The sequence below is a fragment of the Scleropages formosus genome, chromosome 3, assembly GCF_900964775.1.
Source record: "Scleropages formosus chromosome 3, fSclFor1.1, whole genome shotgun sequence".
NCBI lineage: Eukaryota > Metazoa > Chordata > Actinopteri > Osteoglossiformes > Osteoglossidae > Scleropages > Scleropages formosus.
In genome coordinates, this window is record NC_041808.1 from 22578445 (window position 1) to 22595364 (window position 16920).

Consider the following 16920-nt stretch of genomic DNA (forward strand, 5'->3'; position numbering starts at 1 on the left):
CAGTTCTTGGTTCGAGGAATCTGGCTCTCGTACAACTTGAGGACTAAATAAAGGCCTTCATAGCAGTGATGCTGACGGTATTTTTTTTAATTTCATCTGCGTTATTGAACTACTACTTAAATAGCAATTGCATACGTAAGTATTTTTCTGGGAATAGGCTGAACCAGTAGGAATCTGTAGGGAGTGAGCAAAGGTATAACAAAGTTCTTAGACCCATATTTTCACCATAAATGGAATATACAGTGTGAAACAAATTTACAATATCTGTTCTGTCCATAAATTCACCTTAACAACACAACATTATAAACAGAAATTTTGTATGAAAACAGGGACAACTTGCGAACATACTGTATAACAGGGATGGAACTGGGATTGAATTTCAACTACACACCTAGAATTAAGAAGATGGAGCGAAGTGAAAGACCATTTCATGACTGACTCGGACGGAATACACTTTTTGATAAGACAATTTTGTTCATGAAACAGGAGCTCATGACCTTCTTATGAGATAGAAAACTTCTCTGCGATGAAATTACACAGGACTTTAGGTTTGAATCCAGCTCATTCTGTGCAGAGACTGCATGCTCTCTCTGCGTTCACGTGAATTTCCTTACACGGTCCAAAGACAAGTTTGCAGGACTGACTGGTAACATTTACTTCATTTTACATTTCTTCCCTTAGCAGATGCTTTTGTCCAAAGCAACTTACAATGGATACTATGTAGCGTTACTAGCCCACACACCTTATTCACCAAGGTAACTTACACTGCTAGATACACTACTTACAATGGGTCACTCATCAGTGGAACACACTCTCTCTGTCACTCACACACTATGGGGGAACCTGAACAGCATGTCTTTGGAGTGTGGGAGGAAACCAGAGCACCTGGAGGAAACCCACACAGACAGAACATGGAAACACCACACAGGCTGAGCAGAGATCAAACCCACGTCCCCTCACACCACCCAGGTGCTGTGAGACAGCAGCGCTACTCGCTGTGCCACCGTGCCGCCCAAAGTAGAGTTTTTGGAATGTGGTCTGGTGAATCTAAAGTGTGTTTGAGCAGCTACCTGGTAATAGACTAGCATCCTGTCCAAGGAGTCCCCCTCCTAGCCCAGCATCCTGTGATTCCAGGATAGGCTCTGGGCCACTGTAACCCTGGGAAGGAGAAGCGGTTAATGTGAGCGAGTGATTTCTACACTGTTGTGTGACATGAGGAGATGAGTTTTTCACACATTCCCCTTTTTACTGACTTAATAAAACATAAACATTAATTTGCAGAGAAAACATTGATGAAGACTGTTCCTGGCACTAAAAGGAGCCAAAAATGTTCATGAAAGCAAGAGAAGATGCGCTTCCGAAACAATGTACTTGGTTTTCCGGGAGGGGGCGCTCTCATCTCAACAAATGGGATTTTGAGACTTGTCCTTTGAATAGGTGGGACTGCATTAAAATAACAATTTTACTTTGGCTATATGAACTTTTAAAAATGTATCATATTTATACTAATTGAAATGTGCAACAATTCATCCATTTTAAACAATGAATAATATTGTACTGTATATTGACATATGTCTATATTTCATATTTCGCCGCACGTACTCTATGCAATAAACAAGTTTACACTTTTAAAGGAACTTGTTCTATTCATTTGCACCATTCAGAACTCTTTGAAGTGTGTGAATACTAACAAGAACTACGGCCGGTGTAGGAATGAGGTAGAAATGAGCGCTTTCGGCAGTATTAAGAGGCCATTGGTGGGCTGACCGGTGGCCCCGCCCTCTTCCATACGTCACACGCGGCTATAAAAGGAAAGTGAGGGGCGCTCACCGGGTCTCGTCGAAGAGTGTGGAGGACCGTTATGTGGTCGTGCTGGAGCAGAAAGCGCTTCTCCAGCTATGTAGAGAAGTAGCGAGGGAGTCCGTTTCGCGTTATTAATGTTAGCGCGTTGTCTGCCTGAACGATGGCGTCTCTCACACGGGGACACACAGTCGGACTGCAGTGGATCACACACTTTTATCGGTCATAACGGACAAAATGGGCTTTTTGCTGGAAACTAACTATATCTATTGCTGAATGTGAGGAGAACAAAGAGCGCGACGCTTTTTGCCTGCAATAGGAGGCCCGGTGCGTGTTTTCCGCTCGCGTTTCTGCATCACATAGCAGCTCTGCAGCGCTCGGAGTTTTCTTTACATGGGAATAAACTCATTAGTGCTGTTGCCGTAACTGACAGCGAGCGAAGCCTGGGAGCTGCGCGCGGGCTGCAATGCGGCCACGAGGGGCGCTGCTGCTCCTCTTCCTGCTGCACTGCGCGGCCGCGGCCGCGTCGCTGTCCACCTGCGCCACCGTGGACGTGGAGCGCGTGCGGAAGCGGCGCGTGGAAGCGATCCGCGGCCAGATCCTGAGCAAGCTGAGGCTCAGCAGCCCGCCGCAGCACGCGCTCGCGCCCGCCCACGTGTCCGCGCAGGTGCTGGCGCTGTACAACAGCACGCGCGACCTGCTGCAGCAGCTGGGCACGGACCCCCCGCAGAGCTGCGGCCGCGAGGACACGGACACCGAGTATTACGCCAAGGAGATATACCGCTTCGACATGGTCCAGGCGCAGCAGGACGACAGTGAGTGTTGTTGTGTTTTCCTAATAACGGCCGGCGCGCGCTGCCTCAGTCTGTCTGCTCTGGCACCTAAGTTACTGCGTCGGTCGGTGCCCCTCGGCTCGTGCTCATAATCATGTCGGCCTTTCAGTTCGCGTTACTGGACAGGGCTTCTAGTGGAAACCCCAACCCCCGCTTAGCGTCATTTCACTGCACGGCGGCCTTTCGTTCGTCCTGATGCTTGGCGCGAGGAGGGCACGAGCTCGAGTCCCAGCTCCTCCCTCCCTTTTTCGCCCCCTTCCGTGCAACTAAGGTTGTCACCTGCGTCACGTGTGTGTGTGACACTGTCATACTGGTGTCCCATGGTATTTGGTTTAGGTTGTAGGCTGAGTACCTCTGCTTTTGGTCCCGCAGTGGCGTCCCACACCGGTCGGTCCCAGTTCCAACTCGGAGAAGTGCCAGTGGTCAGAGCTGTACGCAGCGTGGAACACATTGAACATTGTCCTGTCAAAATGTGCTGTGTGTGTGTGTGTGTGCGCGAAGGTATAAGCCTTCTGACTGGTAAAGCTTTGCTAACGTACACATGAACTGTACTTGACATGACACAACTCTTATTCTTAAGTTAGAGCCATCAGTTGGCTGATATGACATTGAAGGAAGACTACCAAGCTGCATGGACTTGCTGGTGAGAAGATGTTGCCGTTAATTTTTTTTTTTTGCGCGCCTCAAATGCGTTTTCTTTCCGAGTAAGCGGAAGTGCCGTGCGATGGGTTGAGACCCGCGCGGTCCGGCAAGCCACCGGGCCCGCCAACTCCGGTTGCCATACCGGGAGTCCAAATGTTGGCCGTGCACCAGTTTGTATCGAAGGTGTATGTGGGGGAAAATGACCAGTGAGGTCCAGTGCCACTCAGCGCAGCACAGAAATGGTTGGAAAGCATCATGTCCAACAAGAAACACAAATGCTCAATGGACACCAGTGAGAATTTTCTTCAAAACCACCACAGTTATCTTCAGCGCATTTTGCTTCTTAGGGGAGTTTTAACTACATTCTGCACTTTGCCATTTCACAGCCGAAACGATGAAATGACATGTCTGGCTATCTTGCAGGTGTGATCTCAGACTGGTCAGAATTGAGTCAACGGCACAATCCAGACAGTCATGAGATGTCTCATTGGACTGGCACCTGTTTTCATCTACACATCTATTTCTGCCATGCAGAAAACCAAAATAATTGGGGGGGGGGGGGGGGTATGTTCACCCTGACGAGATGCTGACTGTGCTTTGATGCACACAGGTGTGTGTCTAACTTTGTTTATTGTTGATGCACATTTCTTTGAGTTGTCTCACTTTGGAGATACACATCTTCTAAGTGAATAAATGTTAGTCTGTTCATTCGGGGGCAGTTGGTAGCGTAACAGTTAGAGCTGCTGCCTTTCAACAGGTCGCAGACTCAAGTCACACCTCTAGCTGTAGTACCCTTGAGCAAGGTACTTGCCCTAAATTGCTCCACTAGCTGTATAAAGGGGTAAATAATTGTAACTAGAAGGTTGCTAGTTCAATTCCTGCCTCCTGCTGTAGTGCCCCTTAGCCAAGGTGCTTGCCCTGCAATTGGTCCAGTCTCTTTGCTTGGCTGCGTGCTTGGGTACCTAGTTGAGTCCCTGCTATGGACTGGCATCCCATCCAGGGTGTGCCCCCACCCCACCCCTTCAGCTCTGCGCGCAATGTTTTTGGGATAAGCTCCGGCTCCCCATGACTCCGCTCAGGGCAAGCGCTTATTGAAATTGGTTGGTTAATTGTAACTACTATAACATTGTAGGTCACTTTGAGAAGTGTCAGCTAGATGAGTAAATGTAAATGAAAGATTATGAAGGATACAGAATGGTGGCTTGGCACAACTGTTAATGTTCCTGTGTAGCGATGTGTTTTCTCAGGATTGGGGCAATCGGGTGACAAGACGGGCAGGAAATGTTAATGGCCCAGTATAAAGGCAATGCAAGATGCTGCCGAGCGTCCAGGCGGCCAAGGAACAAAGGGCAGTATTACTTCATTGTGAGCGCAATGCTCCAACATTCTGAATCTGGACTTTTGTGTTACAATACAACATGCAGGAGAGTTTCTCACTGTCTACTGAATGAGTCTTGTATGTAATGTTGTCCTGAGGTGGCAGTGGTGTGTATTCAAACCGATGCGCGTTTGAAGTTTTCCATGAATGCTTTTGAGAAACGTGCAGTCTGGCAGGAAATCTTGCTCATGCATCCTGGCTGTGTGGAGTTGCTGGGGCTGCTTTAAGGACTCAATGTTGGAATGGAGAGACATTCCCTTGGGGTTGGGTTGGAGATGAAAAGCTGATATGAGGTGGCTGCACAAAGGCAAATGTGTGATGACAAGCTTCAATGTTTTCCCTACAGTTGAGAAGATGGATTTTTACACTGACAAACGTCATCTCGTTCTGTGATGTCAGCTGCTAATCACCTTGACCACTGACAGCTGTTGCTAGATTTCCTCAAGTGAGGGGATGAGGAAAAATTTAAACTGTTTTTGTAAAAGCCTTTTCAGTTCTTCTAATTAAAAAAAAAAAAAATGCTATGTACTTGGGTCATACCGGACACAAGAGGTCTGTATATCCACAGGGACACTACGAAACACCAAGACCCCCTCGTGCCTCATTTCTTCTAGAAGCGCTTGGAAAGTCACGACTGTCAGAGGTCCCTAAACAGGAACACTAATTTCTTCAAGGTAACCTCGGGCAAGACTTAACGAAGACATTTGGATTTTAAAGTGTTCAAAAATGTAGTGCCACATTGACCTCACATGGTGTTCTGTTTCATTTGGCTCTGCGTGAAGGAGACCCTGTGCAGATATAGAGCTCACTGAGGTGGGAAATGGCAGCCTTTAGGTGCAGCACGGTGGCCTGGGCTCCACAAGCTATGTGGCAGGAGGAGTGCTGTACCTTTTGAACAGCATCCCAGTATTGGTTTGAGTCATCCTGTATGTCCTGACAAATATAGCCTGATGGGGCCATCTCTGTTGCATTAGTTTTTGTCTTTGATTTTAAATTTCAGAAGAAAAGCCACAAGCACAATTGTCCAACTAGAATGATCTTGTAAAGTGTGGATGAAAGTGTCACTTACACAGCTGGGGTTAGGGACCATAAGGAACTAGTACATGTGACATGTACCTTACTTCATACCTCTATTTGTGTTTCTCTGTCTAGGCTGCACAACTGCAGCCTCTCCTTAGCGTTTTTGCTCACTGTCCGTACGCAAAAATTAGCCCACCGGTTTCAGCCGAATTACACCAGCAGCGCATCGACCTCATTAGCCGTGGAACGAACGAACGACCTCCAGAGACTTGTGCAACAATAACACGATTCACAATGTGCCTAAATCCACTGGAGTTGAGGGGAAAAACGAGGCCATCCAAAAAGAAACCAAAGACTGGATTACTAATTCGGATCTCCTTTCTGAATGGAGCCTTTGCATATTTGGCAGCGGGGAGAAGGAAAGAGGCCTATCTGTGCTCGTGGAGCCAAGAGGGGGAGTAAGCGTAGGCAGGGAGGCCGTGAAAGAGGCCGGTTGAAGAAATGTGCCGCCATTAGTAAGCCGGGGCGGCGGAGCCACTCGAACACGCTCGGCCTTGTGCTCTGCCCTGTGAAAACAAGCACATATATTAATTACTTTGTTTTTGCTCTGTTGTAAGGTAAAATGTGCTGTATATGTGCATTTAGTTTTCTGTACTTGTAATTAAATGGAACTTTTTAGCTTTTTATGACTTTATATTTGTGTAAGCTGTCATCCCTTTTAGTTAACTAGGCCACATTTATTCCATTTTCTTGATCGTACTGCATCGCAGGCAATGTCTGCCTGTGATTTTGAATCCACCTTTCTCCAATTCTGACTGAGCAGAGGCTAAATGATCTTTTGAAAAAAGATTATACAGAATGGCCAGTAAGTTTCGTTGTGCAACGCAATGTGGGAAGAGGCAAGTAGTCGGAAAACCCAGACCAGTGTCGTCGAGCCTCAAAGTGTAAATGTGAGTAAGGCCAAGGAGCACCTTTAAGGATACACCGGAGTCCCACTTACCTCACCAGTGCAAGGAGTAGGCTGCAGTCCCTCCTAAAACATTAGGTGAAGGTCAGTTTATGTAATGATTTTAATGTTTGAACTTCAGCTAGTCATCTAACACAAAATAAGATTCACCGTAACACTTGAGTAAAACTCATTTCCCTGACTGAGTATAGTGTCCCTTGTGAAAGAGCAGTGCAGTACATCTTCTGTAACAGTTCCTATGGAAAGAGAAATAAAGTCTGATTTAAACAAAAATGGATGTTTCTTAATGCTAAAAACAAATTTATATGTTTAGCTAAAGCAGTTCAGTTATTTTACCCATTTATAGAGCAAGGTAATTTTTTTTTCTTTTTTCCCCTGTCACAATTCAATGTAAGTACCTTGAGTGTTACAGCAGGAGGTTGGATTCAAAGCTGTGTTCATCAGGTGACAATTCTGACCACTGCACCACCTGCTCCCTTTCTAATGTGACACACAAAGCCTGGACATAAAGCCTATTTTCCACACTGGAGAATAGGCACATGTAGCCATTTACCTGAAGTTTTTTTTATGTTTTTAAGTGGCTTTCTGATGAATTGGCATATTGCTTGGTGACACTGACTTGAAAACCTCCAAGTCATGGACTTTAGAAAGAGCAATGAAGTGAGAAGTGTGGTTGTTAGTCACTCTGGGTCTAGCAGGGTGACTGAAACACTTTCACACATCAGGAACCTTATTAGCCTCTTGTAGACTTATCCCTTCTGGATGAGCAGCTTCCGAGAAGGGTCAGCATCCTCTAATAGGACCTCTGTAGGCATGGTTGAGGTCATACTATCCCAGTGTTTCATATCTCTTCAACTGAAATGGCACAGAAGTCATGGTGGGCATGGAAAAAAAGGTGATGCTATGTAAATTCAATTTGTTTTTAGAGTGCACTTCTCACGCAGCGACACTGCATGCTTGAACATAGGCATAAGGCAGAGAAACAAATTCATGTATTCATTTAGCAGACACTTCTCCAAAGCAACTTACGATGTTAAGGTCACAATTATTAACCCATTTATACAGCTGGGTAAGATTACTAGAGCAATTCAGGGTAAGTACCTTGATCAAGGGTACTACAGCTGGAGGTGGGAATTCAACCTCTGACCTTTGGATCCAGAGATAGTAGTTGTATTGACTGTTACCAGCTGTCCAAGTACATCAAATAAGCAGAAGACAGTTGACTACAGACTAGCGTGATACATCATCATTGCTTTTACGAAGTTATAAGTATGCCTACTGGCCACGGAGGAAAGGAACAAAAAAAACTCCTAACTGAAAGTCGAGAGGAAAAAAACAACCTCTGGGGGGGGGTCCAAGTGCCAGTTGCTGCCCACCCCTCCTCAGCATTCTAGACTAAATAGGACTTCTAAATCAGTTTACAGGTGGTAAGTCTTAGGTATTAAGATACTCTATTCTCAGTGAATTGTGTCACGGATAGAACCACAGAGAAGAAACTCTTTCCCTGAGAAGCTTTCTTTCCATCAATAAGTCCTCTAAACCAAACTGTTTCTCAGCTGCCAGTTCCCTTTTGCACCCTTCCGTCCTGATGACCTTTCTCTAGAAATTGGCCACCGTTCAGAATCTGTTCTGAATGTGGTTCTCAGGTTCCTCTGAGAAACTTGCCTGCCTGTCATTGTGTCGCCACTTCTTCCCGTAAGCGCCCCTGGGGTGTCATGTCAGGTACTGGGGTACAAACCCACCTCCTGTGCTTTGGATTTTGATCCTCCACCACTTCTCCAGGCTGTATCTCTGAACACTGTGCCTTTTGCCTCTTGTTCTTTTTAGCACCTCGCTGAGCGCAGGTACTGTGTGTTCCATGCACACAGTATTCATGTTCACATCACCCTAACCATGGTGCCGTTAAAGTGTCATTGTCCCTCCTCCACTTTTATAACCAGAACTCTTGAGCGACTGAACTGCCGTCTCATTTCGGTACTATTTCATCTCATTCTTCCAGCTGTCCGGTTTCAAACAGGATTGCAAACGGTCTCTGGTATCTCACCCTGGATAGGTATCACAGGAAATATAATATCTCAGAATCCTCTCCCCACCCTCTGCTAATCCCTCCACCAAACTCCCATTAATATTTTTTTTGAAATTGGATCACCTTTTTTTCCTCCCCTCAGACCCAGTTCTCTAGGCAGCTATTTGTGCAATGTAAGTCTGCAGTTTTGGCTCCGACATGTCTCTCAGAGCTGCTGATTCCCTGCTAGCATTCAAGAAGGGTCTCGCTCGTCTCTTTCAGAGCTATTTGGCTCTGCGAACTTGCATCAACCAACCATCTGTCATGATCACCTCTGTTTCTTTTCAATTCTATATGCTGTTGCTCATGGAGAACTGTGGTATTGGACAAAGTGAATGTCCATCATCCGGCTGTCCGGGTCTAAATCTTATAGTCTGTTAATCCGCTTTTGTGTACTTAGTTGTACGTTACTTTTGAAAAAAGTGTCTGTTAGATGAGTAGCGGTAAGTGTGATTACCGTGCTGTCCTGTACACAATGTCCAAAAAATGTCTCTTGCTCCATCCATGCTGTGCCACCTTTTTCCTGACACATGTTGAAGGATCACTTTTTTTCTAGTTCCAGTGCTGCCCAGTAAGCTTCTCCTCCACATGCACTCTTCTGATTTTTTTTTTTTTTTCTTTTCTTCCGCCTCCAGCTTCGTCAAGATTCACCTCTTTGCTCAGCACCTTGGAGTTGACTGGTGCCTCAGTGTCTAACTTGTGCCGTTGATCTGTTTCTTTCTAACAGCTTTCCAATAGTGTTGCCAGTAATTTGTTGGTCTTGCGTCGGTGTGTTCGTTCTTAAACATTGAAAATTAATTAGTCGTGGGTTGATCTTGTTGGCGCCAATATTCAGAAACAATTTCAAGATGATGCTGCATGTGTTCATGGGATAAATCTGTCAAGAGTCAGGAATAGTGGTTCATGGAGACAATGTTGTCAGTCATTTCAAATCACTTTTCATTTTGGACTTTGATTTACAGATGAGTAAGTTGTACAGACTTCTGGTCCCAGCTTTGTTCATTAGGTGAGTACTCGCTGTATATGTGTAGCCAGACATGGCACCTAGAGTAGGTTAAGTGCTGAGTCTCAGGCCATTCTTTGAGCTTCGGGCACTGAGTAGCCGTTGCTGGAGGCTGTCAGGACAAAAAGTTCAAAGCACTACTTTGCTGACCTGCTTGTCATGCGCTGCTTCAGGTTTGTGCTGGACGTCATTGCTGCCAACTGCTCGTGCACCGCAACGTTCTAGTACAAGTGGTAGTTGGCCCTGCAGGCCGCTGTCATGTTCTGGAGTTTCTTTCAGATGGTCTTTCTGAACTCTGTCCTGCCTACTCTGTCCTCTCTCTGGCATAGAGATGGGCTGTACTGAAACATTATCCTACATTTGGCAGGAGGCCGCATGGCGTTTTTGACTTGGTTACTTTCCTTAGTTCTGGTCAAGCACTCAAAGCAAAAGAGCCGGCAGTCTTACTGTCCTCACTGTTAAGGACATTTGTACACCTAATCCAGTTCAACAGTATAGAGTAGAAGTAGTAATGTGACAGCCCATGAAGTGAACAATGGTGCCTCTGCAGTTTTGGAAAGACTGTCATATGGATGATATGCGTTCAGTGAGAATAAGCAAAGATACTTCTTCAAAGTTAAGTCCTAAGAGAAAATTTTCAGAAGGTAAAATCCAGACATGCAAGACCCCTCCTCCCTGTAAATGCCTGGGATCATTTACTGTCTGCTGGTTTCTGAAAAACTATGGAGGCTTAAGAACAAAAACACATTTGTATCGCTGTAGAGATCCTTTAGGTATTGAAAATGGACAGTTTTGAATCATCACATTTTTAAACTCAGCCAAATGAAGATGTAGGTTTGGGATGATCTCAAAGTACATGTAAGAAGGTGGCGCACACTGACTGTGTCCATAAATGGCCAATAAGTTTACGTTGTGACCTGGAAGGTTTGCAGCCCAGGACTGAATCTGAGCTTTTGGTTGCGAACTGAATGCAGTCCATGACAAACATCAGACACCAAAAAGACATTGTTCTGGAACTGTCCATTCAAAGCCTGGACTGAGATTCTACTGACCATCCTAGCTGACACAGTTGGGACAGTATTGTGTAGAGAATTGGGTAAAAAGTCCAGTGTGTGAAGGTGTTGCGCACACCCACAAGTCTTGAAAGACACAAAGTTGTTTTTACTTCATAAGGCCTTTGTGGACAATTTTTATGGGGCGAACAATTACAACTTTAAATTTGAAATGCCTTTAAATTTTTGAAAAAAATGTTGACAGATTTTTGCATCGTAAATTAACAATTTTACATAAACAAGCGGGTAAAAAAGTCAGCTTTTTTCACTGGAGTGAATGTTTATTTTTAATTATTTTATATTGCAAAATTTAATCCTTTAGAGGAAATGGATTATACACATTATAGCCTTTTGGCAGGAGGACTTTTTTAGAAATTTTGCAGCTCTCGCTCATGCTTTGATTGTACCAAATTTTTTTTGCAACTTGACAATTGTTCAGTGAGCCTGAAGCATATTGCCTTTTTATATATAATGTTGATGATATCCAAAGGGTGGATAAGGTGATAAGGATGGATTTGTCACACTCTCAACTTGATTGCCCTTCAGATGATCTCCGCTGCTACAGGAGTGTGACGTCCAAGGTGTTCCATTTTAATGTTTCTGCCATGGAGAGGAACTTCACCAATCTCTTTCGGGCTGAGTTCCGAGCAATGCGGGTTCCCAATGCCCTCGCACAGAAGAATGAGCAACGGATTGAACTCTACCAGGTGTGTAAAGGAAACCATCCTGACCTTTCCCTCAGAAAAAAAGTCACATCGTTACCTACACATTGATATCTGCATAGGGTAGCAGATACGATAGTTTGTGGATGCAAGGAGGGCATTCTGTGGTGACATTTTCTGAAATTTAGGAACCGGGCAGAGTGGGGTGGTTAGAGAGGAAGCAGCGTGCTTAGAACTTCAGGAGACTCGGGTCATATCCTTGGTGCGGGAAGTTTGCTAGCAGGAGTTTTTTGAGTCATTTGTCATCATTGGCATGACCGCTGTTGGCCTTTGCTTTTGGTAGTGTCTTAAGTTTGAGCCTTGGTGCCCATGTCATTGATGACCTCTCTTAAGCAGTAGTCCTACTGGCTGTCTCAAGCTTTGCGTTTCATTCAGTTCCACTTAGGCTCTGACTTTTTTCTAACTGCTTTCACTGTGTTCTACCAGTTCAGACTGTAACTCTGTCATATGTAGGCATAGTGTGTCTATTTTATTTGATAATGCATTCATTTGATCGGCAGATTCTGAAACCAGATGAGCACATTGCCAAGCAGCGCTACATTGGAGGCAAGAACATGCTGACAAAGGGCACACCAGAGTGGGTCTCATTTGACGTGACGCAGACCGTGCGTGAGTGGCTGCAGCACCGAGGTGAACAGCAGAATAGCCCTTCAACCGACCCTCTCTCCTTTGTGGGAAAGAAGGGAGGCAAAGCCTTTTTGTAGTGAACACAAGTGCGATTCGTTCACATCAGCCAGACTGTAACTCCAGCAAGACATCAGAGCAATACTGTGGCTAACGTGATGAATTTATGCAGAAGAACCAGCAAAAGCTTTAACTGTTTTTTTTTTTTTTTTTTTTTTCTTCTTTCATGTTGCCTTGAGGAGGGTAGAACATGGTACAATTATGGACGTTATCCCATGATACCTTTCTTTGCACTCTTGTTGCTCCTCAGAGACCAACCTGGGCCTGGAGATCAGCGTTCACTGCCCATGCAACACCTTTGACCCTAATGGCAACCTCATCAAGAGTGGCAAAGAAGTGCTGGAGGTCAAGTTCAAAGGTGAGAGGCACCCTATCTTCACTGTTACCAGTGACATTGTCATGTAGGTCCATCTGGGAAACTACATTTTTATCTCTGAGGGTATGTGACCATCATGGCATTGTGCCTCTTTAATACATTGATTCTTTAAATGTATTTTGTCAATAATCCTTGCCTTTTATTTTCAGAGTTGCTGCTAATAAAAGCTGCAGTTTTTTGGTATCTAGACCGTCACCTGATATACACATACAAAACTTTATTCTTTGTTTATGAGTAAGTTTCACAAGAATTCAAGTGCTGGAATCAGCCCTTCATTTTCTTGAGTGAGGGCTGGGAAATGAGGCTTCCTGCCAGATCCTACTTTGGGTAACTCTCAATGAAGGGGCCGGCAGACGGACCTGAGAGTGTACGGAGGAGGAGGCTGCAGGAGAGCGTGAAGTTGACCCTTGCATTTTTTTCTTCTCATACAGGTGTGGAGGGTGACTATGATGAGCAGAGCCATCCAGAGCTTGTCTATTCAAAGCGGCCAAAGGAGCAGTTCTCCCCACACCTGATCCTCATGATGCTGCCGCCGCATCGTGTAGACGCCCGGCCCTCTCAACGCAGACACAAGCGGGCGCTGGACACCAACTACTGTTTCTCGTAAGCCCTTGCAACCATAGAGGCTTCTACCCCACCATCTTAGGGCTGCAAAGACCCAACTGTACATGTTCTGTCTTGTTACAGCGCACGAGTTCAAAGATTTGGTTTAAGCTTTCTTGCGAAGGGAGGTGTTAAAATATCACGTGGAACCTACGGCAGAGAATTCTCAGTGCAAAATATAGGGCACCAGGCCAAGGTGCAGCGGGACTCCCACTTTTGCGAGGCTTTGTGGCACCACCAACTCCTTCCCCATTGCCACATGTCCTCCATCCTGCCCTCATGCACTGAACTTTGTGTCTGTGGAAACACACAGAGCTGGTGTTTTAGCACGTTGGTTTGTGCGCTCAACTTGTTGCTGGGTGTTTCGGAAACATCTCGGCCTGGGCTCCTCTAAAAAGAATTCTCGCTGATTTTACCTGGCTAAAGAAAGAATGTCACGAAGTGTAGGCAGACACCTCATCTTCCAGATTTGCACCCACTTGCGGAGCATGACCCCTTTGGGACTGCAGCGAGGGCAGCCTTCATGCACCAATATGCTAAGCTCTGTAGGGAAGGAAATGTTGTTTCTAGATATTTTTAGGCAGGAGAGAGAAATGCTGCTTTTGCAGGATGCTTTAATTTTCTTAATTGAACCTTTTCTCCCATCAGGAATTATGAGGAGAACTGCTGTGTACGTTCCCTTTATATCGATTTCCGCCGGGACCTCGACTGGAAGTGGATCCATGAGCCGAAGGGCTACTTTGCCAATTTCTGCTCCGGGCCGTGTCCCTACTTGCGGAGTGCTGACAGCACACACAGCACGGTGAGGAGCCCAGCGGTGCAATTTGTTGGAATTCCCCACAGCTTTTTATGAGCGCCCCTTCCAGTGAAGATGGGAAATTGATATAGACTTGAAATCTAAATTTTTTTAATATGTGGTACAAATTCAGAAGTAAGCTCTAAGACTGGCCACCATGTGATGCTGCTGTGGTTACAACAGCTCCATTATGTGTAACACACGTGCGTTGATAGCCTGCAACTGTAGCAGCATCATTCAGTGGCCAGTCTTAGAACATAGACAGTTGCACTTATTCGGGTTCATTATGGCACAAACACCTGATTTTTGTGTATTTGAACACTGAACTGCAGTGGCCCTTTCTAACTCTACATTTATTAATTTAATCAATGTTTGTGTCCGAAGCAACGTATGTCTCAGGGAAGAAAACGAGTGCGTTACATCAACAGAAGGAGAGATTTCGATGCAGACATGTGATTTTAGATTGTTACAGTTAATTCGTCATACTCCACCATATGAACCAGAATACGTCACACGAGTAACTGCATGAAGGATTGCCCATTACACAAGCTTAGATCTGGCAGCTTATTTGGTCACATGTGTTACCCTCCTTTCACATAATTGAAATTGAAGATGGTTCACTGCTTTGGGCCATGTGACTGTTCATGCAATATGCCATGCCAACTCCCAGATTGATTTATAGATATGCTTTATGCTTTACCCATGTATATTTTCTGGCTAGTCAGTGTTGGCTCTTTTTGTGGGATCCTGAGCTGCTCTTACAGGCCTTTTCCCTTGTGGCTTCCTGCAGCTGCTGAGCCTCTACAACACCATGAACCCAGAGGCGTCGGCCTCGCCCTGCTGTGTTCCCCAGGACCTTGAACCCCTCACCATCCTCTACTACTTGGGCCGGACTCCCAAGGTGGAGCAGCTGTCCAACATGATTGTTAAGTCATGTAAGTGCAGCTGAGAAAAGGACTCAGGTCCTGCTGGATGAAGAATACCTCACCCCAAGACCCCGCCCACCACTGAACACACTCTTACGCGGACACCTCGACTCAGAGCTGCGATGTCGGAGCGAGTGTAGCACCACACAACATAGCACGAAAGAGGATACTGTAAAAGCAAGAGGTGGTATACAGTATATTGGTATATGTAATATTCTTGTGACAGAGCTAACTTAGAGCCTGCATGCGTGGCGGGATTCTCCATGCTGGAACCTGCCGGTGCCGCACACTCCAAGAACCATCTGGCGTTCGAGCGCGAGACTGTCCGATGGCTCCAACAGTCCTAGGAAAATACTACATGCTGGAAAAGGACATTTATTGAGAAAATTTGTAGATGTTGTCACTGCTGAGGTTACCTCATTTGTAACAGGATTATTTTAAGGACATAAATTGCTGGTTTTTTTTTTTTTTTTTGGTTGTACAATTCATGTCACTTAGTGAACACTTATTTTGTAAAATGTTTTCGTGCTCATACCCCAGAAAACTGTTTTGTATGAAAACATGGTCTTTGACTTGTTTCTGATTCTGGAGGGTTGGCATTTGGTGGCATTAAACTTTATACACACATCCCCTTTTATCAGATGCTAGTTCCTCACTCAATCTAAGACAAATGTGCAGGTACTGAAAGATGTTCCATTGTTTCTTATGGGGAAAATTTTTTTTTCCCCCTGCCTGAAACACCAGGACCAGCATAAAGAACTAGCAAAAATCCACTGTACGTCACATTATTTCATTGTCATAGTTTTCTATCCAAAGCAACTCATTTGGTGTGAAATAATTTTGCACTTTCAGGTATTAAAAATTTATACTTAGGGTTTGTGGGTCTTGCTCAAGGGTGCAAGAGAAAGGTGCTCCTGGTAATTGATGTCAGAACCTTCTTGTTGACAATCAATAAAATGTAAAATCGATACCTGTTACCATCCTGTGATGGAAACAAAGGGGTGCAGAAAATGTTGGACTTTCCTTAAATGTTCTAATTACTTGGAAATAAATGACGAAAAGTAAAGAATGCCCAAAGTGTGCTGGTATTGGAAGAGATGACAGAAAAATAAGACGTTGACCAGTGGCCCAGTTTCATCAGCACACATGACAAGCAGACTGGAGGGTGTTTTGATGAGAAATCAGACATGTGGGGAAGTGACGGTTTTCAGGCCAGCTGACTGTGATGTGGAAGGTGTCGGTGGTGGTAGCTGGAGGGTGTTGTGGAAGGTGTGTTTTTGATCCAGCCAGGATTTTGTGCGCCTCGTGAGCCGCAAACGGCACCTCCTTTTCTTAGCTGTCCTGATACCCTGCTTGTGAAACCGATCTCCTCGCCTTCCTGTTTGCAAACGCAACTGCCTGACGGGGCCTTAAATGAACGTACTGAAGATTGACAGCATTTGACTCCCTTTGTAGCTCAGTGTGTTCAACAGCATCTGATGTTTTTGGAGGAATACTGGAAGTTATGTCAACACACTTGGATATGTTTCTTTTTTTTTTTTTTTCCCCTTCTTTCCCCCCCTCAACTGCTCAAGCCTCTTTAGAGTGGATGCTACTAATATGTTTGAGCCAGATGTATTTGACAAGGAAATATTGATGCAGTTATGAAAAACTGAGGTGCTTAACCTCAACTTTTCTATTGTTAATCTGTGTAAATTAAATGACTTCAGGACTATCAAAGGAAATGTTATGAGAAAGTGCTTTGGCTTATTTCATTAGACACCATTTACATTTGGTTTTATTATGTTTTCCTGATCATTTAAAACTGAAATTGTTATGTCTGGGGAAATCGCTAATCTGAAAATTACTATCTGTCCCTTATCAATAAGGGCCCAGTTGTCCATGGCATATCTGTTCTTTCCCTCTTTGTCTGGGTTTCTTCCCTCAGTCCAAAGTTGTTTCAGGTGAGTCTAAATTGCCCTGTGTGTGTGTGTGTGTGTGTGTGAGAGAGATCACTCTAAATCCTGCTGAATAAAAGAAACCGCTAAATACTAGTTAATAGTTATACTCATCA

General features: G+C 44.9%; 1 protein-coding gene across 1 annotated transcript; it reads left to right on the forward strand.

Moving 5' to 3' along the window:
- Nucleotides 1-1849: 1849 nt before the first annotated feature.
- Nucleotides 1850-16362, forward strand: LOC108936661 (transforming growth factor beta-3 proprotein-like). The gene is made up of 7 exons (XM_029250715.1): nucleotides 1850-2615; nucleotides 11307-11467; nucleotides 11983-12112; nucleotides 12417-12524; nucleotides 12974-13145; nucleotides 13794-13947; nucleotides 14732-16362. Exons 1-7 carry the CDS (start codon nucleotides 2267-2269, stop codon nucleotides 14888-14890), a joined length of 1233 nt encoding a protein of 410 aa, XP_029106548.1. The 5' UTR covers nucleotides 1850-2266; the 3' UTR covers nucleotides 14891-16362.
- Nucleotides 16363-16920: the final 558 nt, after the last annotated feature.